The sequence below is a fragment of the Leptopilina boulardi genome, unplaced genomic scaffold (assembly GCF_019393585.1).
Source record: "Leptopilina boulardi isolate dan_hultmark-lab unplaced genomic scaffold, ZJU_Lbou_2.1 LbouV2_366, whole genome shotgun sequence".
Classification (NCBI taxonomy): domain Eukaryota; kingdom Metazoa; phylum Arthropoda; class Insecta; order Hymenoptera; family Figitidae; genus Leptopilina; species Leptopilina boulardi.
The window spans coordinates 1165127-1191330 of record NW_026137936.1 but is presented as its reverse complement, the minus strand read 5'-3'; the positions used below and the strand labels follow the sequence as shown (position 1 = coordinate 1191330).

At 30.0% G+C, this 26204-nt stretch overlaps 1 protein-coding gene and 1 long non-coding RNA gene across 4 annotated transcripts; one reads left to right on the top strand and one right to left on the bottom strand.

Annotated features, from left to right (window-relative positions):
- Positions 1-235: 235 nt before the first annotated feature.
- LOC127286911 (RB1-inducible coiled-coil protein 1) lies at positions 236-25389 on the top strand. 3 transcript variants are annotated; one of them, XM_051313550.1, is made up of 11 exons: positions 236-649; positions 898-1898; positions 9700-9908; positions 16020-16308; positions 16659-17810; positions 17891-18255; positions 18337-18539; positions 20506-21243; positions 21322-21621; positions 21713-22576; positions 22713-25389. In XM_051313550.1, exons 2-11 carry the CDS (start codon positions 1831-1833, stop codon positions 22812-22814), a joined length of 4290 nt encoding a protein of 1429 aa, XP_051169507.1. In that variant the 5' UTR covers positions 236-649; positions 898-1830; the 3' UTR covers positions 22815-25389. The 3 variants fall into 3 exon arrangements, with proteins under 3 accessions (XP_051169507.1, XP_051169508.1, XP_051169506.1); XM_051313551.1 differs by lacking the exon at positions 18337-18539 and having other exon boundaries at positions 17891-18014; XM_051313549.1 differs by having other exon boundaries at positions 17891-18539.
- On the bottom strand, positions 8173-9686 carry LOC127286958 (uncharacterized). Its single transcript, XR_007843816.1, has 2 exons — positions 9413-9686; positions 8173-8695 (listed from the first exon to the last, which is right to left on the bottom strand). It is a non-coding gene; the product is annotated as an uncharacterized LOC127286958 (long non-coding RNA).
- Positions 25390-26204: the final 815 nt, after the last annotated feature.

Genomic DNA, 26204 nt, shown 5'->3' with positions numbered 1-26204 from the left:
ATTCTGGCAAAAAATTAATTACCTTTCATATTAATTACCATGTCCTGTAACATGAAAAACATTCATACTGTAATTTTGTAGAAAACATAGAAGGAAAATGTAAATGTACAGCCCTGGATTCTCGTTGTTAACCCGCGTGAGGCAACTAGCAACCAAATGCGCAGTACGTGGTGCGCATAAGGAGTGAGAGAGAGAGGAACAAAGTAAAATATCTTGGAGAGCTGAGCGAATCAGACCTTCTGTCCTCCGTGCTTGTTTCGATTCACACTTCTCGACCATCAGTAAACAGCTGGCGTCGCGATGCGTCAGAACAAAATGTTGAGTGGGAGTTTACTGAGCTAGTTGCTCCTGGGAAAGGTAGCAAGAGCTTATTCATAAAGTTGATTTTTCTGTTGAGTTATTGGACATTTCAATTAAAGGACAGTACATAAAAAACAAAGTGCCAAACTCCCAAACAGATAATAAGTTCAGAACAAGTAAATTACACGTTAAATAATTGTAAAACTTGAAGCGAAAGTGAACTTCTTTGTTATAGTGTACGCGCATTCGTCGTTAGCGAGTGGCGCAGCATTGTTTGTTGTGGTTCAACGAAGACCCTGTTTTGAGATCGAACACCCCGAGGAACGCGATTTATTCAGAACATTCTCAGGTAATCTTCAGATTGTAAAATTTGAAACAATCATCCAGGAACTTGGTTGGTCTGCCATTATTCCTGATGAAGAACGTTTCTTTGATACATTAATTTTGTTGTGCGCGAGTGCTTTGTTTTGGCGAGCAGCTGATTCGAGCAACGACGTTCTCTTTTAACAGGTCGATCGCTGAACGAGCGACGACTCTCAACGTGATATATTTTATAAAAAAAAAAAAAAGTAAATAAATAAATTCTTTGTTCTTTAGGTGAAGCACAAAAAGTGACATCGTAACAAGTTGGAGATTAGAAAAAGGGATTCAAGACCTGCAAATCTTAAGTGATATAACTCAGTGTCAACGATCCCCAGGTCTATTTAATTTAACACACACACACACCAAGAATCAACAAACGCTTATATTATTTATGTCAAGTTGAATGCTTTTTTGTATATTCATATGGGGAATGCATGATTTTTGTACATCGTCTGCATCGTAGACTGAAAGCTACCTCGAAAACGTTGAGTCTGAGACCTTGTGAGGCTTATTATTTTAATTTCCCTAATGCCACCAAGGACACGCCAAGGTGCACTGTTAATTTAGTTCGCTAACGAGTGGAAACAAGAAGAAATTATATCTAGACTCGTTCTAGTCACAAGAAAAAAAGGTTGTTTTTGAATCTTATATATAATTATACATATATATGTTTTGAGGATTTTGATTTCAACGTTCCTAAAAGTTAACTGCTGGACAACGAAGAAGTCACACATACACACAGCCTTTTAACAATTTTTTTTATGATCTCATATTTGCTTTTCTTCGTTATTAATTCCAAGAGTTTTTGTTTTTACATATAAAATTCCATGAGCTGTGACCATCGAATCGTAATTGTTAATGAAACGGGGGTTGATTTATTGAGACCTTTTTTTGTAAAAACCCACGCTACCTGAATGAAATTGATCAAAGAGTCGAGTGATAAGCAAGGAGTTTTCTTCAAAGTTCTTGATGAGGAAGAGTCTATCGACTCAGCTTATTGATAAATGAATCGTAGACACTCTGGGGCCGTCCTCGCGAGTTCCAGACAACGTGGGGTACGGCCCCTATCAAGCTGACTAAAGGAATTGGAAAAATTATTGATAATCGTCATTCTTCAGGAGTAAGGAGAATTAATTTTTTTTATCATTGAAAAATATCATTTTCAACATGCTTTACATATTTTACGTGGATACCGGAAGCACCATCACCTTCGACATCAAGCTTGCTTTGCAGAGGTAAGATTTAATAATTTATTTTACAAAAAAAAAAATTATATTTTAACTCAAAATTGTTTTTTATTAATCTTATGAATTTAAAAATTTAATTTAATATACACAATAAGGAAGATTATGAAAAATGCAATTTAAAAATTTGTTTGTTACCTAGAATTTTGACAATATTTTTTCGGTCTTTTTGCAATTTCCATTGTTTTCTTTTTTTTTTTTTTTTGGTTTTTGTAATTTTCTGCTTTGTCTACAACTTATTTCAAATTTTAAAATGTAATTTGTGCATTCTTTATATAGTTTTATTTCAATGTTCATTAATTTATCAGGTACGTTAATTGAATTCGTTGAAATGACAGATTCAACTCATTAAGTACATCGAGAGAATGGGACAAATGAAGAAATCTGAATTAACATTATTGAGGAATTCTCCGAACACGCGAGAAGTTCAATGGTTTATCATTATTATTCTCTAGAATTCAAAAAGTTGTATGAAACTGAAGTTACTAACGTTGATTCAACGAAAAAATAAAATTTAAAGATTCCAATTCTCATCAATGAAATTTGATTATTTTCAACCCTCTAAAACCTGAAATAAAAAAAAAACAATATTTATCATTGTTTTGTCCAGGATTTTCCGAAAATTTCGAAATTTCAAATAATTTTGATATTTCCTCGACTCGGAAGCAATTTTTCTCGTTTGATAATTATTTATTTCAATGCTAGAAGCCTTTTAAAAAACAAAAAAACTTGCTTCCAAGTCGGGGAAATAGAAATTTTTTTGAAATTTCCGGATTTTTTGAAAATCTGTGAGAAAAATGTCAAAATCACTGTTTTCCCCAACTTGAAAGCAATTTTTCTGTTTTTTAAAAGGCTTCTAGCGTTGAAACAAATAATTATCAAACGAGAAAAATTGCTTCCGAGTCGAGGAAATATCAAAATTACTTGAAATTTTTAAATTTTCGGAAAATTCGGGACAAAATAATGATAAATATTTTTTTTTTTAAATTCATGTTTCAGAGGGTTGAAAATAATCAAATTTTATTGATAGGAATTAGAATCCTTAAATTTTATTTTTTCGTTGAATCAACGTTGGTAACTTCAGTTTCATAAAGTTGTCAGGTATTTGTTACCTAATTAACTTTCAGCGGAGATAATTTTTATTTCAAAAAAAAAAAAAATAACATCGCCGAGAGAAACTTTTTTCGGATATAGAAATCTGCATTTCACAAGTTATTTTTGAAAAAAGATAATCAAATTTTTAAATTTTCTTTGATTTAAAAAATAAATAAATGAAGAATTGAATTCAAACTATAAAATGCCGTGATGTCTGCGCCAATTGGATTATTTGTTTGATTATGACGTTTGAAAGTTAAGTGTGCTTGAAATAATTCGTTTGTTTATAAATTTTCAAATTCTTGACGTGAATTCTTGAATTCGTTTCAATGAAATTTTGAAGTATGCATATAACTGTATAAATTTCTTCTTTGAAAGCACAGCTGTGCAATTTCTTGGCCAGTCGCCTTTTTCGCGCATTAAACACACAGGGTTCACTTTGCAATCCTGTGAATGTAGGGCATGCAGAGTGTAAAATAGTGTATTAGATGCAAGAGATATTATTAGCCGAAGGTGTATACAGAATTTGATTCATTGGAAAGAGAGTAAAGGGGCTTATTTAAAAATTGGCACTTGAACGAGAGTTCTTCATAATATATAATTATTTAAATAATAATATTCCTCTCTGAAATCTACTTACAATATATTGCAAGTAAAACATTTTCTTTTGTATATTATATTGTTTATTTATCCTTTAAAATATATATTTTTTTATTTCTGTATATAACTTCCGAGCTTGGGGGTCGAGACATCAATTACAATTTCTTGGAGTGAAGCATAAGTAGTGGTTGACATCAGTCTGATATGAGTAGAGGTCTGGTGACTATAGTTAACTCGGTTAACTCGTGTCCTAGTTGCAGACTTAATTTGTGTAAACCAGATAGACATTTATCGCAATTTTTCCTTGCTTTAGTGTTTATTGCGGTCATTGAACTTTCCCAGTATATATATATTCATATTGGGATTATACTTTATCAGATCTTTCATTAATCTTTAAATTCACGTAAGGTTTTCTTTATTACTATATATTAGACTTCATGTTCTCATTATTCACTTATTTCGTATAATTAATATATGAAATGTAACATATATTAAAAGAAATATCGAATTTTGCACACTAAATAATAATAATACTTAGTATTTATTAATTATTTTATTTATATTAATGAATTTATTTTATTCGATAATTTTAATTAAAAAAATAAATTCATAAGATGATTCAATTGAATGATGTAAATGTAATTAATATGCTGAAAGTTTAATTTGTTATTGTATAATGTCGCTGGACTTGCTTTTCAAGTGTTTTATATTTACCGATGACTATATAAGCATTTATTTTGATATATACTAGACAAAGACTGCGCGCGCTTCGCGCGCGCCTTTTTCGTTGGTGTTTAGTACTTAGTCAAAAAGATAGCGAGTTATTAAATTTTTCTAAAAATATATAAAGTTTTTGCATAATTAATTTAAATTTTTGTTAATATCAGCAAAATACTTTGTAACTGCACTTTTATTACACTAAATACACATATAATTGTCAGTCTAACCATTTCTTAACAATCATAGAAAATTTAAAAAAGAACCCGTGGAGAAGTTTTCCTAAGTTTCCTTATCGAAAACTAAAATTTGGTAAGTTTCTGATAGGGAAAAATGCAGAATTCTGGTTAGGTCCTTATGTTTTTGGTGACGCTTGTTTTTCTCAAAAATTAGTTTTAATGGTTAATAGTGAGAAGAATAACAAGAACCGTACGATTGCCCTTTGAGAACTTTCAATTTAACTTTTATTTAACTTTCAATTTTTGATTAATTATAATTTCAGGTTATAATACTATATTATTCTTTATAAAAAATATAATTAAACTGTAAAAAGAAAATTTGTAGTTTATATAATTCATTAGAAAATATAATGAATTTAAATTATTAAGAATGTGAAAATAATTTTAAATATATGTATAGCAATCAATTCGAAGATATTAAAAAATAAAAATGTCTTATTTAATGGTAAAATCTCCTTGAACTTTGAGAAATTATTTTGTATGATGTTTTTGTAATACAAAAATTATTTTATTAAACGTTAATATATGTGACAGTCCCCGAGAGAAGGGACCTTAGCTCACCAGAGGTCAATATTGAGTTTTATATGGTAAATGATAGATTTTGAATTGCTTTTTCACATGCAAAAGTCAAAAACTGATTAGGATAATTGCTTTTGACACAATAACATTTTGAAGATGGGTATGTCAAGCGCATTTCGAGGCGGATTGTGGCACTCAAGAAATCAGCCCCACTACTTTACTTACACAACTATACTCTCGCGTACGTGAGCTTCGCTCGGTTCGTGCTGACTGAGACCCGAAGATACACGAAGTAGACGAAGCTCACGTATACAGAAACACAACGTTGTGTTAGTGTGGTGGGGGAACTTTTCAGAAGTTCCGCCCCACTCTTCGAGTTCCTCGTTTCTGCTTCTTCTTCAAACGCTTGCCCTGTGAAATTCGTTTTGGTGAGCTAAGGTCCCTTCTCTCGGGGACTGTCACATATTATCATATATTAACTATTTAAAATATTTTAATCCCAAAAATACAATTTTTTAAAAAAATTATTAATATACTCTGGCACATGATAACAAAACCTTTTACTATTTTTAGTTGTCAAAATCTGCGCAGAATATATTTATATGTGAAATCACAAAAACAAACAGAAGATGTTTTCCCGACAAAAATTGATTTTAATTAATCATATTATTCTATTTGCTTCTCTTTTTTAAGGCCTACCCTTATAATGTTATTTTTGTTCCTTAATAAACACTGAGAAAAAAAATTTAGTGTTTGCAACAAAATTGTTTGGTTAGGCAATTTTGGTTCTTGGAACCAAATTTTGGTTGGCTGAAACAAAGTCGTAGGGTTATCTCAACCAAACATTTGGTTAGGCCAACAAAATTATTTGGTTGAAAATTTTTAAATTCCAACCAAAATTTAGTTACGACAACAAAATAATTTGGTTAACACAACAAAATAGTTTGGTCTCAGAAACCAAATGATCGTTTGTTGTTCTAACCAAAATTTGGTTGCGACAACCAAATAGTTTAATTCGCTCTTAGCTCATAGCTTAAGAGAACAGTTAGTTTAAATCTCTCACAAGGATGGGTAGTCCAGTGGTCAGAGCTCCCGACTTTCAGTTTTATAACAGAGGTTCGATCCCAGGCGGAGGTGAGATTTTTTAAAGTCCATAAATATTTCAATTGGATGAATATAAATTCAATGTTAAATTGATAATAAATAAACAATGAAATAAATAAAGATGATAAAAAGAAAAGAGATAAGGTATAATAAAATTTTTAATTTTACAAAAAAAACTGTTGGTTTCATCAACCAAACATTTTTGTTGACCTAACAAAAAAAATTTGGTTGAGCTAACCAAACATTTTTGTTATGCCAACAAAAAACACTCAACCTAATTTTTTGGTTGACTCAAACAAATAGTTTGGTTGCTTAAATACTAACAAAATTTTTTTGTTGGCCCAACCAAATTTTGGTTGCTCTGACTAAACATTTTTCTCAGTGAATATATATGACAGTCATAATTTTATAAATAAAAAAGAGTATATATCAAAAAAACATTGAGGTGAGATTTTAAATATTTTCTTGACAAAAACAATAAAATATTTTGTTTATAATTTTCTCTTTTACAAATTATTGATCGAAAAATTAAGTAAAATAGTTTTTATGCAAAAATATGTAAACATTTAAATAGAAAAATATTTGTTCTTCTAAATCGTTGTTTAGAAACGTTGTGAACCTCACTAAAGTAATTTATTAATTTTATTATTAGACTAACTATTTGATTTCAGCACATGCACAAAATAACAATATTCCTGGTAGCACAATATAAAAATCTTAATTGTAAGTTTCGTGTTAAAATGATACTGGTCCAAATTTTCTACTATTTATAATAAATAATATAACCTTAAATTATCATTCAATAAAAATGATAGTAAGTTGAAAGTAATCGAAAGACGGTCGTAGGGTTCTTGTAGGGTTCTCACTATTGGGTACTATGAATCATTTTTATAACGTTTATTTTACTTGTAAGTATATAATTAAAACTTGAAATAATTAAAAAAATACATTTTCATTATTAATAAAAATTAATTAATCATTATTCTTAGTAGAACTTATTTAAAAACAATTATAAGATTATGATGCTGTACAAATTTTCTAATATATTTGTGCATCAGTAGAACCTTATTCGGACTGAATGTATTATATATATACATAACATGCTTGCATGAAGAAAGAAACTAACGCATACAATGCTTTTATTCATATGTGAGTGTATATTCGTATTACGGGCTAAACGTGTCTGATAATCGTGCTTGTAAGACGGAGAAAGACGAAGATGACGAATAAAACTTCGACCAATGGGATACAGGTTACTGTGACAAAACTTCGAGAGTTTATCGATTAGAGATTTATTATATAGGATATATAAAATTTGCACATGCATTTGGTTCTTTGAAACATTTTTTCTTTATCTTTTTATAAATGCTATACCTTATCTGTAAACGCTTGTTTGGATTGAAGTATATTTACTAATAACTTCAAGTCAACAATAATGTTAAAGATAAAAAGAAGGATTTAGAGAACCCTAGATACGCAAATAAAGATTAAAGATTCTAGAAACTTTTTTGTGAAATGATATTTCTTGGTAATTTGCAAAAGTCTGTTGCACTCGAGTTCAAATCAATAATGAACTCATTTTTTTCTCTTTTTTTCTATTTATTTTAATTAAATTCTACACACAATTTCTCTACTTATAAATGTAAAAAAAGATTGCAGAATGCAAAAAGGTTAATAAATCATTTAAAAGAAAGTAACTTGGTTGTTTATCGTGCAAGTGAAATATTATATATTGTCACGAAAAAAATGTGTCTCGGAAGATATAAATTATTTTATTTTGTTGGAAATATTTTCATTAATTATTTTATCGACTAAAATTTGAAGAAGTGAATTCATATGATAAATGGATACATTGGATTTTCATTCGTTTAGCAAGGTTAATAAATTGAAAACTTTTTTACATTATAATGAATAAATTTGAATTTTCAAAACGATTAAATTCATTTAATAAATGAAGTTAAAATGTAGAGAAGAAAATAACTAATATTAAATTAAAATTAACAATATTTAATTAAATTAACGAAATATAAAATTAAAATATATTGCATTCAGTCAAAAATATTATTTGAAGAATTTATTTTCTCACTTTGAAAATAGATATATGTATGTAATATTTTCCTCAATAGAAGAAAAGCGACTTTTCAGCATATTAGTTTGCAAGTGTAGGCGATGTTATTTATGTAATTTTTTGCATTATTCGAGCTATCCACGAATGTATAAAAGTCGTATGGCGGCGATTGCATAGCCTAGTGGGTGTTTGAATTAATGTCATCTTCTGGTTACCCTATGTAAGAATAGTTGGCCTTTGATTTCAATACGTAATTGATGTTGTAATGAAAGGGCTAAGTTTACATGCTCGCAATATCATATGACGTTGATTTTAATTGGGGCTTGTTGAGTAATCTCGTGAAAATTCGAATTGGTCCAAATTGCTTTTTTGTCGAGCGCGCGGTCATTGGCCTAGTAGTCACGGTCATTGAGATTATGAGGTGCGACCTGATGGTGTGCACAATACTGCAATCAGAAATGAATCTTCAAAACTGGATCATTTTTCTCTTATACCGCGTGAAAGTTCTCAAGTTTATACATATAGTAGTAAGGAAAAAAAAAACTTTATGCACCAGCGAAAAACTTGGAGACAAAAATTTACGATTTCTTTCGTCGACTATTCTATATACTCAAAATAATTAATCATTTTTACAGTAGTGCACAAAGAATTCTTTATTTAAATTCTATATAAATTTAATCCATCCATAATTATACAGTTGTTGATTAGGAAGTCAAGTTATAAATATTATAATCTAAAAATACACATATTTTAATCCACCGACTATATCAAAGGCATTTTGAATGTTTATTGGAGAATTTCTCTCTCTCTCTCTCTTTTTTTCAAATAGAATCAATTTCTCAGTAGAATGTTTTGTTTAATCGAATCGTTCAAAAGATTCATTCTATATTTGTTATTCTTGTCAATCTTCATTGTGGTTTATTGTCACAAATGGAAAAAAAAAATTATTTCTAAATATTGAATCAAGAATTATAATTTTAATAAAAATAATTTCTTTTTCCTTTTTATTAGAGAAGTATAATTATATAAAATATTTTTTAATAGATAATATATAATTAGAAATTGTTTAAATAAACATTTAATAAATAAATCATATTTATGATTTGAAAATAATAGCGAATAATGTTTGGAAAAATGATTAAATATCTATTTGTGAACTATACCTTCGTGAGAAGCAGGTCGTGCGTCGCACCTATAGGGAAACCTCATTGCAGATTGTCTATATATCTTTATTCGAAATTCTCTCCTTTCTCGATCACAAGGGGGTCTTTAAATGAGGCGTAGTACACATCTTTGCGAGTCATTAAAGGAAAATGATCATCGTCGAGTGAGAGCGAAGCAACTTGTATATACTATATATATATATATATATACATATAGCCAAGAGCGCTCGTATATATAATCGTTTCTAAATCTAAACTTTCAACTCTTGTTACTTTCTTTGTTTCAGTGTGTCTGAGCTGAAGGAGGCGATCGAAAGAGAATGTGGCGTCTTAACGAAAGACCAAGTTCTGTTGATGAGCGGTGGCGAATCTTTGGAATCAGATGCTCGAGTCTGTTCTTATTCCGCTGGAACGGACACAAATCCGATTTACCTCTTTAACAAGGCATCCATCAACAGCAGTGTACCGCCTATACCTAGCATTGATTATGGCTCTGGTATGTAAATAAAAAAAAAAATTGCTCCCTTATTACTTTAGAAAATCGAAAATAATATTTATTTGATTATCTAGAAAATTGTAAATAATCAATTTTTTTGTCCTTTGCACCTATAGCAAATGATTGTAACGAGTTATGATAAAATATCACGAGGATAATCTCATGTGATGGAAATGTAAAACAGACTTACTCATCTGGAGAATCAGTATAAATTTCCATTTTTTTTTTATTTGTTGCATGGATTATATATCTTGCTCATAAATTACATCAGCTGCGAGACAAACGGTCGCCAGCCTTGTTTACTTATCTCGGTTATTCAATAATTAAAGACGTAAAACTAGAATCACAGACATAATGAGACTTTGACCCGTGACATAGACGTGATCGACCGTACGACCCAATTCCTTGTCAAACATGGAGCAATAATAATCGGTGGGTGCTATCGAGCATATGTATAGGTGTACATCTAATCAGTAATCGAGAGATTCTTTTGATATACACACACTTCCTTTTATTTGCTGTTATCACAATTTTGCTTGTTAGTGATATCATCTTCTTCTATTCGATCGCGCGGGTATACTTGAAATTTTAATGCACTTCGGCCTATTTTACTGCTCCTATTTTACTATAACTCTAGAACGACAAGAATTTTTTATCACTCATTCGTGATATGAATTTCAAATTCCTTTGCACTTCCTTTTTTTTCCTCTTTCATGTTCACGATTCTCGAGTTTTATTAAAAAATATTTTTAAACGTAAAAAAATGTCTTATCAAATTTTCCTCTATGATGTGCAAGGAAAATTTAAATTAATGTTCCAAATTCTTGATTTATTAAAGAAAAATTGAAAATTTGTTTTTTTATGTCATATTCGAAATAATCCATATTGTATTGTGATATTAAAATAGAAATATTTTTCACTTTATTATAGAGAAAAAAAGTCAATATCACTATTGTGACCTTTTTGTATTCTGATTTAGATGTCTATTTTCAAGCACTCGTGGAAAAATACCATCTAGAAAAAGATTTTTTCCTTTTCAATATATTTTTTCCCCTATATAACAATTTTCTTGATATTAACGAGCTTCTCGTAGGTTAAATGATTACAAGACCACTGTTGTGAATGTTCGTGTTAGCAATCACGCTATACATATATACAGCGGTGTTATTGACCTTTCAATGCAAAAAAAAAAAAAAAAATTCTAATTTACCAAATTTCTTTAGACTATCAAGACGCTCACCATTCGTTTTCTCTTGTGGAAGTTTTATTCTTCCTGTATAATTTACATAAGAAAAATTATATTGTATATCAGTGCGCACAGTTTACGAGGTGAATGGACTCACTTGCTTTCCCTTGAATTTCAGAAATACTTTTTCTTTCCCTTCTGCAATTACATAACGAGGCAATTTGACATTTTTTTTCTTTTCATGAAACTAAATAAACCTTTTTAATGGCTTATAAATGTAACGTTTGTTCTAATGAGGCTTTTAAAAAAAAAATCTAATGACGCTCTTTGATTGTATGTAAAAAGAAAAAGAATATCATTTTAGTTTAATTTCATTTTTTATTCTTGTAGAATCGTTAATATTTTCATATATACAATTATTTGAGTAAATTGGATAATTTTTTTGTTTTTTAGATTCGTTTTTTCGCAATGTTGAGTTTTATTTGAAAAAAGAAGTAAAAAAATATATTATTGACATGATCGCCGAGAAATTGAGATGCATATTTTATTTTTAATCATTTTCCAAGAATGGAAGGGAAGTTGTGAAAACTTTAAGCCTCTAAATATTGATGGAGCTGCACTGAACTGGAATAAAAAAAAAAAAAAAAAAAAAAGGAAAAGCTTATTTAAGTTGAAGGGGTCGAGAGTTGGTGCAATGCGTAGCCACACGTTGAATATACATATTTACCCACCCGGTAACAGAGTGCATATGAAAGACAATATTTTTTCCTCGAGTCTCCCGTCACTTTTATTCTCTGGCTTTTGCAACTGACCGTGTGATTTTCCATAACGTACTTAAATAATACAATATAAAGCTCAACAAACTGCGAGCAATTATTATTATTATTAGTATTATTATTATTATTATTGTACGAACGAGGACGATAATTTTGCTCGTTTACTTTGTATTGGAGGTGTATGTATTTTGCCATTTTCTTCGGTGTGAGTTTTTTTTTTTTTTTTTAATGATAGCGACCATGTTGATATTTCAACATTGCGCCTTTTTGTTTTAATCTATTCGCCCTACCAGCTTATATAGATATTCGTTCATTAATTAGAAATCCTCGTAAAACGAACGCATTTTTTTCTTTTAAAGTTGATACGCAAAAGTCTTTTTTTATTTTCATGATTACAAATCTCGAGAAAAATATGTTTTCAATTGTCATTACGATTTTCAATCTTCTCTTTTTCTTTGACTAAAAACATTCAATAATAAAACTTCATTTAATATTAAATTGTATTATTTTACAATTACAAATTGACCTATTTTCTTCTATAGTTGTAATTATCTCTCACTTTTCACCTCTTCATCTAATTTATATTTAAATGAGCCAAAAATTCTAAACGTTCAAATGAATGAAATATTTTTTTTTCAATCTATAAATTATTAAAAATTATGATAGCAATGTAAAATAAAACAGTAAATTAAACAATTATTAAATTAATAACTTCTTTGTAGATATTTAAAACAATATTTTGTAATAAAATTCGTACTTAAAGAAGTTCAAAACTTTTGGCTCATGTATTTAAATCCATATTTATAGAAAATATGTTTTTTTTTTTTTTTTTTTTTTTTTTTTTTTTTAATAAAAAGATAATTAATTTAAAAGAAAACAACTTCCTCTCATAAAATTTAGTCGTTCTATTAACTCAATTCAAACACTTGGAGGTGAATATAATTAGGTGCATCAATTATGACGTCATCAGATTGCACGTGGAAGAATATACTAGCAAAAATGAATAGGCGATAGGAATGAGTGCTAAATTAAAAAGTTTATCATTAAGTTGTCGCAAAAGAAATAATATATATATATATTAAATTAATTACTCAACTACGTGATATTCCACACACGAGTTTCTGGGATGCACGGTCATCGGAGTAGGAAGTTAAGATAAGAGGCGGATCTCTCTTCTTTGACGATATAGAGTGGCGATTTATCATTTCACTGTCCCGAGTTTATATACAAGCATCTGCACTCATGTTTTCATATACCGATTACATGTAATAGGCAGGATGCTGATAATGTGTTGATGTACATTATTATCAAGATCTACAAAATTCTATACTCTCTATTTACTATATAATCACGATTAGAGAGATGCAAACTAGTTTTTTGCTGAAAAAAAAAACAGATAATCAGGTGTCCTACTAGAAAGAGAATTTCGTTCCGTTCTGATTTGTTTCCTTTTTTTATTTTCATCATTATTGTATATCTTATTACTTTTTTTTTATATATATATATGAGAAAGTATGAACCTTGTTGTAGGCTAATGAAGAAGATTTATCAGCGTGAAATTGTAATCAGAAAGTGATAAGAGGGATGCTTAAAGAAGTGTTTTGAACGATCTGTTAAATGAAGAAAATTACTCCTTTCAGTTAATTAACTTATAGAGAAGTGATTTAGTTTAAACATAATTTTGATATTATCGCGTGTTTATGCATTATAGAAGAGAGAAAAGTATTCAATTTTATTAGAATGTAAATGATGAAAGTTGCAAAGTTTATATATATTTACTTGTGGGAAATTAAGCATGGTCGATAAAAAGAATAAGTTCTAAATCTTAATTACAATCTTCTGGGGTTTGGTTCATAAGGAAACGACTTTTTTAAATTATTAAAAAAATTTCTGAATTACTATATAAAAATTCAATTTTCAATACATTTAATTTTTTATATTCCAATTATTTTATTTGATCAATAATAATAAATTTTCAAATAATTAATAAATCTGGTAAAGTTATTTTTGATTCATAATTGTCATATAGTATACATGAAACTTTATCAACTCTGTTATAATTGGCTAATTCTATTAGAGAGAACTTGTAGTTGGAAAATTGCCAAGTATCGACCTAATATTTGTTCCATTAGATGAATAAAGATTATTCTTCTTTTTATTTAAAAAAAAATATTAAATATATAAACAATTAATCGTGTATATTTGAAAGAATAATTTATTTCTTTTGTCTTAAACAAATTGAACTTTATGAATCTTTTTAATCTACTGCGATTAATTTTCTTTCGTTAGAATTGAATGAATATTTATTATGCGTTTAATGGAAAACTCGATTAAACTATGACAAAAAAGAAGTATTTGTTATTCATTAGGGTAAAGTTATGAACTTTCCGTCTATCACTGACAAAAAAAGATGGAAATTCTAATTTACTTTCTATGTGCACATTTGTATGTAATTAAAAATGCATTTGTTTAACTTTTAATAATTGCATTTTATAACTTGAAACATGAATTGTCAACCAGAAAATTATTCAACTATGAAGGACAAAAGAATTATGCAATAAAACAATATAACATTGACTTAAGCAGCTGCAATGATTGAATCTCGGAAAAATTCTCCGAACTTGAATTTCTGATTTGATAACTTTTTTTTTTATTGAATTAATGCATTTTTAATTAATACTTTGACAATGAAATACGTATTAAAGTTGAGGTGTAATAAAAATTATAAATGTTAGACCTTGCTCATGTATCTCACAAAGATAAATATTGTATATAGTGAAACAATGTCTGATAAAAAAATTGCTTTATCTTACGTACATGTGTAATCATATATATAGAAAAATGATGTTTTAAGTAAGTCAAATTTTTGCAATTAATTCACTATAATTGCTGTTAAAGTGATTAGATCAATTATTTTTTGAAAATTAATTAAATAAAAAAATACGGAAATATTTAACATATATAATTATTTTTCTAAGTTTTTTGATTTAATGTGAAACGAACTTTCTAGGTCAATTTCACAGCGATTATTTTTATGAATTGTGGCGTAATTTTGTTGAAAATCGTCTAGGGGTAGAATTAGATTTCTTCCCGTATGCATAATAACATTATAGACATATGAATAATGTATTCGATAACTTTTAATGTGGAACTTTCCTTTCTTGAATCCAGAATATTATTTGTGATTTCACAATCAAATTAAACGTTTGGCAAAATTATTATATAAGTAATTTTCGTCGACAATTTATAATTAAATTTTCACCGATGGGAATTGTTGTTATAAATATTTTGCTGTTGAAAAAATAATCATGACAACGTAGTGACTATTTTTAGAGTTTCAGAAAAACACAAGACGTTAATCATTTAATAATATGTCAATTGAAAAAATGAATATTGAAGTGAGATATTAAGAAGAAAAAAAAATTTGTTAACAAGTCTATGCACGTTTATTCAAGTTTAAATAATAATTTATATGATGAAAAAATATTTTTTTTAAAAAAAGTTATTTTTTGCTTTTTACTTCTTTGACAATTAAATTTCATATTTTTCCATTGTAACTGTAATTTATAGATGATGATCAAATAGACTAAAGTTCAATGCTGATAGAATGGCTTTTGTACTTGCAAACTCCAAAGGGTTTCCCCAAGATTTGATTGAAAATTGATTAGATCGGAAATCAATTGCAAATTGAATCAGACTGGTGATAGGGGAATTTCAGTTGGACACATTCCCGAAATAGAATAAACTATATTAAATGTGTGAGGAGAAGAAAATTTCATTCTTCGTTTTTAAAAAAAATATTTTTGTTCAGAAGATTATATTTTTATTATTATTATTATTGATGAAAAGAAGAAGGGTCATTATTTAAGAGGAGAGATAATCCATGCAACGTCTCTTGTATATCCAGCATGACGTAAGTTTTCGAAAGAGAGAGATCTAGTCATTCTCGTAACCTTGAATTTTCATCGCGTGCCAAGATCACGTTGGCGAGCTTTAAACGAGCGCGTTCAAAAGCGTCGATCAATTATATATCCTTCCTTCTTGTTATCTCCTATACCAACTCTTAACCACAATCTTGTATCACGATGACAATGAATGCGAAATTGAGATCAAAGCTAATTTAAATTTTGTCTTTTGCTCTTTGCGCAGATGTTGATCTTCAGAGCCAAATTGATGCTTCGTCGGCGATGCCGGCGACATATCAAACAATTGTCGCACGTGCTCAGCTGGCCCAACAGTGTTGCGGTTTGGCTCGTGATCAGATTCGAATTTGCGAGAGATTGGTCCACGATCAACACTTACAACAACAGGGATGGGCCGCAGTCATTGCAAATCTTGAGGACGTTGTGCAAATGTTTCAAACCAAAGCTGAACAATTTCAGCATAGCTTTGCCGTTTATCACGCGGAACGACATCAGTACATAGAACTTCTTCAAAAGTAAGCCATGATCTTTCGACTAACGGTAAACGCGCGAGAAAGCCTCAGCATCGTGGGTACCTCATTTTCAGAGTTGCCTCACCTTTTCTATGTTCTTTGATATTCAAAATTGTTCACTTCTTTATTGTTTTATATTTTATTTTTATTGTACAAGCATCAATTTTTAATTATTAACATTTTTAATTCGTTCAATTTTTAACGTTTTCAAATTCAAATAGATCATTTATTTAAAAAGAAGGAAAAAATTAATCTTTATATTTAAAATTTAAATACATATACTTATTTTTATTATTTATTTATTGAATGTGTATTAAATATTATTAAAAAAAAAAAAATGTTTTGAATTACAGTTACAGCAATGATGTGGGAACCCTAGCAGAAATTCCAATTTTGCCGGCACTGCGAGCGCAAGCGGAGGGTCTTCTCAGTCCTGATGAATTGCCAACATCAGAAGAAGATGATTCTGGAGTGTTGAGCTTATTCAAGTGGATTTCTGCTAAGGATAATCATAGCACTCTGGAGCAAGTTGCCGAGCAATGCTCGAGAGGATTGGAACAGTTTAATGAGAGTGTGATGGAATCGTTGATGGTTGATGTAAATCAAGTAATTAAAAGTGCAAATAAACAGGACTTCAAGGAAATCCGAGGTCTTGGCGAGAGATTATTTGCACTTGAACAGTTAATGACACAGGCAAAGAAAATTGTTCAAGAACAAGGAGAACTCGCTCAAGGATTTTTACAAAATCAAAATCGCACGAAAATTGAAGGTGATGCAAGTGTTCTTCCTGATCTTTGTACATCTCATCGTCGACAACTTCTTGTCATGTTAAATAATCACAATCAACTACGTGATATTCGTCGACGATGTACAAAAGCAAAAGAGGAGCTATCGAATAATATTTATCATCGTTTAAAATGGATCGTTCATGTTGAAAATAAAATAACAAACGTTGATTATAAATTGTCAATGTACAATGAAATTTTAAAGCGATTAAAAAGATACTTTGAAGTATTGCAGCAGATTCATTTAGCTCCGGAAATGTACATGAGTGCCATAACAGAGGTGGTTCGACGTAGAACTTTCTCCCAATCATTTTTATCATGGGCGAGTAATTTGGCCTGTCAATTGTTAACTGTTCACAATGAAGAACTCAGTAGACGTCGTGAATTTCAGAGTAAATTTGATGGACATTTTCTTAATACACTCTTTCCTGGTATGGAGGATACGCCTCCAGATTTTGCAACTCAAGCACCGCAAGTTTTTGATAATACACTTCCAAAATTAACTGTGGAGGACATGGAATCTTTGAGGAAACAACTACCAGATTTGGCACTCAATGTTTCGTCGCCTGATCTTAGCAGCATCACACAATTTTTTTACTCCAAATGTTTAAGTGAGGGCAGTATTGACGGTAACAAGGACAAGGAAAGCACTTCAATGCCAGTTGATGATGTCTCGTCCAAGGATCAAGTCAGTGCTCGTCCTGAGATGATGATCGACAGGTGTGTAAATGAAAAATCAAATTATACAAATCAAACGGACATGTGTAATTATTTAATAATAAATTTAATATATTTTTCAGAGGTGATTTCGAATCGGAAACTGATACGGAGGAGTTTGAGAAGATTGGCCAACGGGGCACGGACTCGAAGCTGAATTATTACGGTGGCATTCTTTCTGAGGAGTTTCGACAAAAAGAAACGGAGGTTGGTGTTCAGCAAAGTGCATCATTGGGTTCTTCAATCTCGACTAATATATCCCCGCTAAATTCAAAAGGCACTGATTTCAATCGATCTTCGTCATCCAGCGAACCCGGATCCTATCATTTTCCTAGTTTAACCACAAGCGAAAGACCACTACCTCAGCTTAGTCCGCTGACCGAGTGCATCGAAAACGGTTTATCCAGTTCTCATGATCACTATCTCTCGTGCGACGCACAAACATTCAGTAATACTCCATTATCCTTAATTGTCAATATTCCTAGACATTTCCCAAGCTCAAATCCATCAACCGTATCTCAACCCGTAGGGTGCGACGGCCAGCAAAAGTTGCAAATTGAACAACGACAACAACAACAACAACAACATTGCGGAAGCGAAGGCAGTAGCCCCGTTGCTGTTGGAGGCGCAGATTTCATGGGTACTGAATTTTACATGGATGAATCACTGCCAAGCAGTCTCAGCGAACATCCCACCGACAGCCAACATCAGGCTATTGTATCCCTTCTTCAGGTACTGGACGACTTACAGCTCGCTGAAAACAAAAAACAATTCCGTAGACGTAGCCGTAAACGTTCCACTACCACGTTGGGTCACTATTCCTTTTAATTTCTTTACTTCCCTAAACATTTCTTTTTTGTTGCCTTCTCTTAATTGAGGGTTTAAGTATCTTTCCTAATTCGCCTTTATATGTCTCAATTACGCCTTCTTTACATTTTTGTTTCAAGCTTTATCTGCTTTTCATTATTTCCAATTCAAAATCTTATTCAAACGCTTCAAATTGTCACCAAATTTCATTCAATTTAAATGCTTTTATTGTTTATTTACGTTTCCTTTTCACTGTTTGAATTAAATATAGTTTCTGTCAAAAATTAGTTCTGGAAAGAAATTTATTTTGTTTTTTATTTTTTTTTATAAAACTTCTAAACTTTACTTTTTAGAAATTTATTTTCATGAAAATATGATATAACTAATCAATGAATATTAATGAAACTGATTTTTGTATTATTATTAATATTTTAATATTATCAAGATCAATAATAATGATTTTTAAATGTAAATAATTTTTTTGAAAAATTTGACTTGATGATCAAAATAATGTTTCATATTTCATTATTAATATTTAATTGTTAATTTAAGTAAATTTTGATTAAAATGAAACTTCTGTGATTTTTCGTCAATTTCCAGCATTAAATTTTGTTTGGAAACTGTTACAGATTAACCCTTAATGATCTGACTGTATGATTCGAAAAGTCATAATTTTGGCAAAATTTAAAATGTTTATTTATTATTTATTATTTATTATCTACTTATAAATTAAAACATTAGAACCGAGTGATTTCGTTTTTAGCTAATTTTTAAATAATTGTTCGCTACTAATTTTTTTATTTGATAAAATTTAAATTAAAATTCCTTTTTTTTCGGAATTCACATTCAATTTTTCATATTTTTTTTCAAATAAATTTCTTATTGATCATTGAAAAAAGAAATTAATTGGACAAAGCAAATTTTTTTACAATGAGATTCGAAGTAATATTTTATAAAAACAATATTTTTCCTGATGAAGAAATTAAGGTCTGCAAGGGTTAAAACTATTTTTACATTTTCAATTTAGATGTTTATCAAGCACACGTAGTTAATATATTCTTCCTTTTTCCAAATGTTTTTATCTTTCCTCTCAAACATTATTATTTATTTTAATTCCAAAATTTTATTTTTTAATTATTTTTCTTTTAGGTACTAAATTTCGTTCTTTTAGATAATGAAGTAAATTTTTTGTACAAAACTGAGTTTTTTTCTACTGAATTTGTATTCTAAATTTAGTTCTCTTATCAGAAATGAATTTAATTTTTTTTTCTAAATTCACGTTAAGATCTCATTGAATTTCAATTTTTTATAGAAATAACAATTATCTATACATCAAATTGAAATTAACATTTTGAAAATGAAATTTAGACTTTTTTGTTGCTTGAAAATATAATTGTTTAAATGTCTTTTCCTAAAAGGAACGAATCTAAAGCCTGTGTTTGTTTGTAATTAATTAATCGGATTTGCATTTTTGTTGCTTGTGACACTGGCGCATGTATGTACTTTTAATTAGTGTATTATAATTTTTGTGTGCGAATAATGATTAAAGAAAAAAGAAAGAGTCGTGCTCGCGTGTCTCTTTTAATTTTTTCAGGATAGCTGCCGTCGCACTCTTCCGAATCCTTATGTTCCCAGTATCATTCCAAATTTGCAATCATTGCCATTCATGTGAAAAAAAATATATATATACTTTTAAATTATCTGTGGCACTTTTTGACTAATTAACATTGTTTTTAAAATTATTCTTTTATTTAAGTTAAAAAAAAATAGACAATTTTCGATCTTTTGCTGGGCATTTGACAAAAGAACTCGTCAATCCTATAAAAGATCGATCCACTTTCAAAAAATAAATACATATTTCGAGTAAAATATCGAGTTCGAATTGTTTCAGGAGAATCTCGGGAACACTCAGGAGGAAGTGGATCGACTGCGAAATCTTTTGAGAATGATGAAGACAGCCACCACTGAGGCACTTCAGGCTTTTAAAATTGAATTGGCCGATTTAAAAGGGCGAATGAATTTTGACGAAAGTGGAATTGCAACAATTACTGAACAACTCAATCAAGCTGTTACTCTTCATTCAAATGAATGTAAACGCATAATTCAAGAACGTGAACAAGAAATGACAGTGGATCATGAACTCGAGATGGCTGATTTAAAAAAAATGTTACAGAATCGCGATGAAGATATTCGTGCTATGAAATGTACAATTATTGAAAAGGAAACTGATATCAGGGAGCACGAACGTCTTTTAAATACAATGCGACAAACTTTGGATAATGAGAAGTCGGAAAAGAATATTTTGCAAGCCCGTTTTCATGGACAACTCGAAACTATGAAGCAAGCCAGCTTAGAGAAAGAAAATACGCTTAAAGAAGCTAATGATGCAAGAATTATTGAAATAGCATCGTTGACAAGTTCTCTGAATCAGTGTCAAGAAAGAATACAAGAACTAGAGAAAAATCTCGCAATTTCACGCGCTGATGAAGAGAGACTTGTCAAGGAAGCAAGTGACAAACTACAAGTCGAATATAAACGAGAGCTGGAAACCATCAGAAGTCGCTTCAAACTTATGGCTGCATCAACAATGGAGAGGAGTCCCAGTGATTCTAGCCTCGAAAAAATTGAGGTTTGTAAAATATCTTCTTTTAATTTTTATTAAAAAATTTTTTTGTTATAATTTTTTAATTAGCATTTTCATTTGCAGAGAACGGACGTGATTGAATTGGTGAATCACGAGGCAATTTTAGCACAGACAAAAGAAGACATGATACTGGAGAGAGCGGCAGAAATACGTCACGCTATAGAAAAGGAAAGGACGGAATTCACCGTTAAATTTGATCAGGAACTTCAAGTGGCAAGACAAATGGTTGAGGAAAAAGAACGAGAATTAGAAATGTATAGATCTAGAGAAATGACTTTGATTGCCGAGTGTGAACGATACAAGAACATCATTAGTCTTTTGACTGAATCTGCAAGTCAAATTGGACAAACCCTGAGCAAAAAGGTTGAAAATTTTTATTTTCATTTTCTCGTTTCTCAATTTTTTTTATCTTTGGCGATAAATGTTTAAATATTTATTTCTTCTTTTTATCCAGGTGGAAAAATTCCATGCATTAAACGTACAACTCGAGAATAAAATAGCGGCCGATCATGATATTTTGGTACAGCGAGAAAATCAGGTTTACGATTTGGAAGTCGAGAGAAATGAATTAAGACAGGAATTAAAAGGCGAACGATCGAAAAATCAAACAACTCTTGGACATGAGGAAATTTTAAACGCCGATCGTGATGAGGATCAAGTTTCAGAATCGAAAAAAGTCAAATTGGAAGCTGACAGTGATCCGGCCTATTTTTCCAGTAGACTTAAGATACTTGAGGATGATAATAAACGATTGAATACTGAGTTGAGAGTAATGCGAGAGGGTAAAGAGATGGCGGAATCTATTGTTTGTTCATTAGAGTCAGATAAAGTGCGTTTGGAAATTGAATTAGTCAAAGAGCGTTCGAAACGAAATTTTGCGGGAGATTCAGTTGGTTCGTCGTCGAGCACATCAACCGAGGGACGTGATAAAGATATGAGTACGTCTGTAGCAGTTGTTGCTGAACCATTATCTCGAGATGCTGCAACAAGTCCTGAACAACATCGGCGAGAAGCTATGTCCGCTTCAACGTCAACTTCGACCTCGACCAAAATTCGTGAAAAACTGTCGAAAAGTACCGTCGGTCTTGTGCAACAAGGACTAATCAACATTTCGACTTGCAATCCCGGCGATTTTGTTTTAGTTCTTTGGGACTCACAGCACAAGAACTTTATTATCTTCCAGGAATCGACAACGATGTATTTTCTCAATTCTGATTGCATCAATATGTTGGACTTGAAAGGTGGTCCCGATGGGACGCCTAATCGATTGCATGTCGTTGCAGAAGTCATTGATAAAGAATATTGCCATGCGAAGAAGGTAATTGCATAAATTATTATCTGTTACATAATAAAATTTTTTATACCTAAATATTATTTTGTTTATATTTGTCTTTCAAATATAATTAGGTAATTGTAAATTTTACTTATATTAATTAATGGAATTTTTATTTTAGCCTGAAAATCGTTTTCGCGTGCCTCAAGGTACAAAATTCTATCGAGTTCGTGTGAAGCCAGTTCTAAGGATGGATTCAATTTCTTCAGCAAAGAGCCAGTAATTATTCAAAATTGAAAAAGAAAAATTCAGAAAATAAAGATGTGTGCGGTCTCCTCTATTTCTTGCCTGGTGTAAAAACGCGCTGTGATTAAGGAATCGTGTTACTTGGGACACTGTTGACAACTGTAGGAACCAGGCATACTACTAAATACGTTCAAGAGGTATCGCCCCAAGATCGCCGATTCCCATTGTACGTCTCCGCAGCCATCCGGATCCTCGGATCGAGGGACAAAACCTGCCAGAATCTCGATGCGCTCACTTGTAAGCTATATTATATAAAATTAAAAAAAAGAGCATTATATAAAAGGCAACGCGAGCGAAGGATTGTATGCGCAAGTTTAGTGTTGCGAAATGAGACGGAAGGATGCGCTGGCGTTTTATTGTGATATAAATAATTTTTAACGAGTGCAACATATTTGCCGAATGCTGTGGATAGCTGTGACTGGAATTTTTTTTTTTTTTTTTTTTTTTATATAAATATAAAAGATATTAACGACACGAACGTCATTATTGTTTTCTCATTTTTTAGTTCGATACAAAAATCTCGCGTAAATAAAACAATGTTTTTTTCTTTTTGTTTTTTATACGAGATTAATACGTAAAAATTTCCCGGTACTTAGTCTCGTCAAACTAATTTAAAATTCATCATGTTTTTGAGAATTATAGAAATAAGTTTTACACAGCCTTGAAAATGCTTCAAACGTACACTTATATATATTATATGCATATATAAACTTATGGTATAATATATTTCGTATATGTATAGAAGACAAAAAAAAGCATTAAATATTCACGTTTAATATCATAGAGCGTAAGAATATTTTATAAAACGCAATTCTATAAAATATTATATATATATATTATGCAAACGGTGGAAGCATAATCAACGCGATAAGGTTTAATATTGTACAGATATTCTCGTGGGACATTTTTTCCATTTCCAATTTGTGCTTCAAAGCTTCACACACAGAAACACATCTTCATCGCTAGACTTAAGTATATCACTCCTATGATGGAAATTATAATTTAGAAGATCGCCTCTAGTTCAAATTTTTATAATAGGACCCAAAACTTTACCAAAAAAAAAAAAAAAAAAAAAAAATAAGAAAAAAAGGAAAACTTCTCGGAAACGAAAAGAAAATGTCATAGCGGTCATTGACATTATTTTTATTCGTTATTCGAATATCAATTTCTTCATACTTAGAATATCGTTGTTAGTTTCATTGTTTTTAAAATGAAAAAAAGCGAGAAAAATATAAATAGAAATTTTTTTATCAATTTCCTGACGTTTCTTTTAAAAAGCGTCATCCTTTATGGTATTATTATAAACTAAAGCGCGATCTAAGCACCTGTAGTATCGCATAATAGCTGTGATCGTTAGAGTCCTTTAACAATTTTTTTTGTTCACTTCTCTTTTAGTCAAATCAATAATCTCAAATCTCATTAAGGCGTTTTTATGGCTGTAGGATTTATAAATGATCCAAGTTTCATATATATTATATATATATATACCTTTAGGTAATTTCTTTGTTTAACTACTTGACAAAAAAATAAAATATAATACAAAGATATTTATACGCAGAGATATCTGTCTATTACAGTGTAGATATAAAATTAAGATAATTAGTGAAAAAAATGTCTTTAAATATCGATCGTTACACTTATAAGTATCATCATGTCTCTCTCTCTCTATTTCTCTCTTTTTATTTCATTTCTATTCTGTACATACAGAGTATATTTATTATTCACAAAAAAAAAACTGCACCAATTTACAAAGACATTACATTCTCGTTGATTATTATTTTTTTCAAGTTTATCACGAGGACAGAGTTAAACTACCTGATTGTAAATAATTTTCTTTTTTTTAAGTGATTCTTAAAAATATTTTGCACTATCGTAATATCGATAAATCGTAAACGATAATAAAAAAATGATCTTTTTTTTTTTAATTTGACGATGGTTTTGGCTCTGTTCTCATAGGAAATCATAGCTTCGATATAGATATCCTTATAGTCTCATGAATGGTACGGGTCTTGTTGAACAGACAAGACTTCGATTTATATTTAACTCATTGTGTCACTATAACTGATATTTTATCTCCTCTGTTTTTATCTCATCTCTTTATTATAGGGAAATTCGTTTTCCTACAAGAAAAAAAATATATGAAAGGGATAGAGCTTAATTTCCCTCCAACTATCTATAATTATTATTATTATTATTGTATAATAATAAAATCGAAACTGTTTGATAATCAGTAGAATTTTCGCTTCCAATGTTGAATTTCTCATAGAACAATATTTGTAATTGCTCTAGAGGAATCTCGTTTAATGGACTGAAAATCAGTCTATGTACTTGGGAGTTTGTACTTTTAACATTATCGACGACCTTGTCGCGTTTCCGAAATTTTTCTTCTCAATGAGAATAGTTTATCCTTACTATGTGCACACAAGTTGCGATATATTTGTGGATAGAGAGGAGAGTAATCCGTACGAGCTTTTTCTTGAAACGTATTGTTTTATGAACAATACGTTATTGAAAAACAAAAAAAAAAAAGTAAAATAAAGCGAAAAAAAAAATTAATAAACATTATAACCGATGTGTAGATTACATCTAACGGTAAAAGTAGTGTAACTGATAAGCCCGAGAATCAAAGCGACGTGCCTGTAATTGTAAATAATTAACAAGGCTTTTTCGATGTTGTTGACAACGACTCCCGTACCAACCAAGTTGATTCAGGTGCAGTTGCTTAGATTAAATTTATTGTCTTTTTAGTAATTTACGCTAGATACAAAAAAAAAAGTTATAGTAAAATAAAAAAATGCATAATTTTTCTAAATTGGCGCATTATGAAAGTTTTGTAAAAAAAAAAAAGAAAAGAAAAAACCACATACATTTCGGAAAAGGCAGGATTTTCGAAATTTTGTCCAATATATTGAAATTTACTATATAGGATTAAATATTATACTATATAGGAATTTAATTATTTTTTTAGTGACCTCGCCTAGTTAGGTTCGTCTCATTTTTTGTACCTAGATCTCTAAGTAGATGTATAATAACGTATGCGTTGATATCACGTGAATGATTTCGTAAATTCCATTGGGATATAAGACGACAAATCCTAGAATTAGTTTCGAGTATTTTAATTCTTAAGGTTTGGCCCTTGCCACCCAGTAATTTAATATAAAATAAAAAAAAAAATAGCACCAGTTCCACTGAAAAAAAATGACTCCAGTAGCTAGTGATTTGTACTAGAAATAGAATTTAGTTTGTATCTTGAAGAAAAAAAAACTATGAAACAAAATCTCAAATAGAAAATAATAATCCATTTTTATACACATTCTGTGTATATTATCGGGTAAAAAAAAAGAATTCGAGTCGCTTAAAATTACAT

Bases quoted from the DNA above. Each gene is read 5' to 3' on its own strand.
- LOC127286911 (XM_051313549.1), top strand. From the start codon at position 1,831: ATGCTTTACATATTTTACGTGGATACCGGAAGCACCATCACCTTCGAC. The intron at 17,811-17,890 runs GTGTGTAAATGA...TATATTTTTCAG, and splicing joins CCTGAGATGATGATCGACAG to AGGTGATTTCGAATCGGAAA. The intron at 21,244-21,321 runs GTTTGTAAAATA...TTTCATTTGCAG, and splicing joins CTAGCCTCGAAAAAATTGAG to AGAACGGACGTGATTGAATT.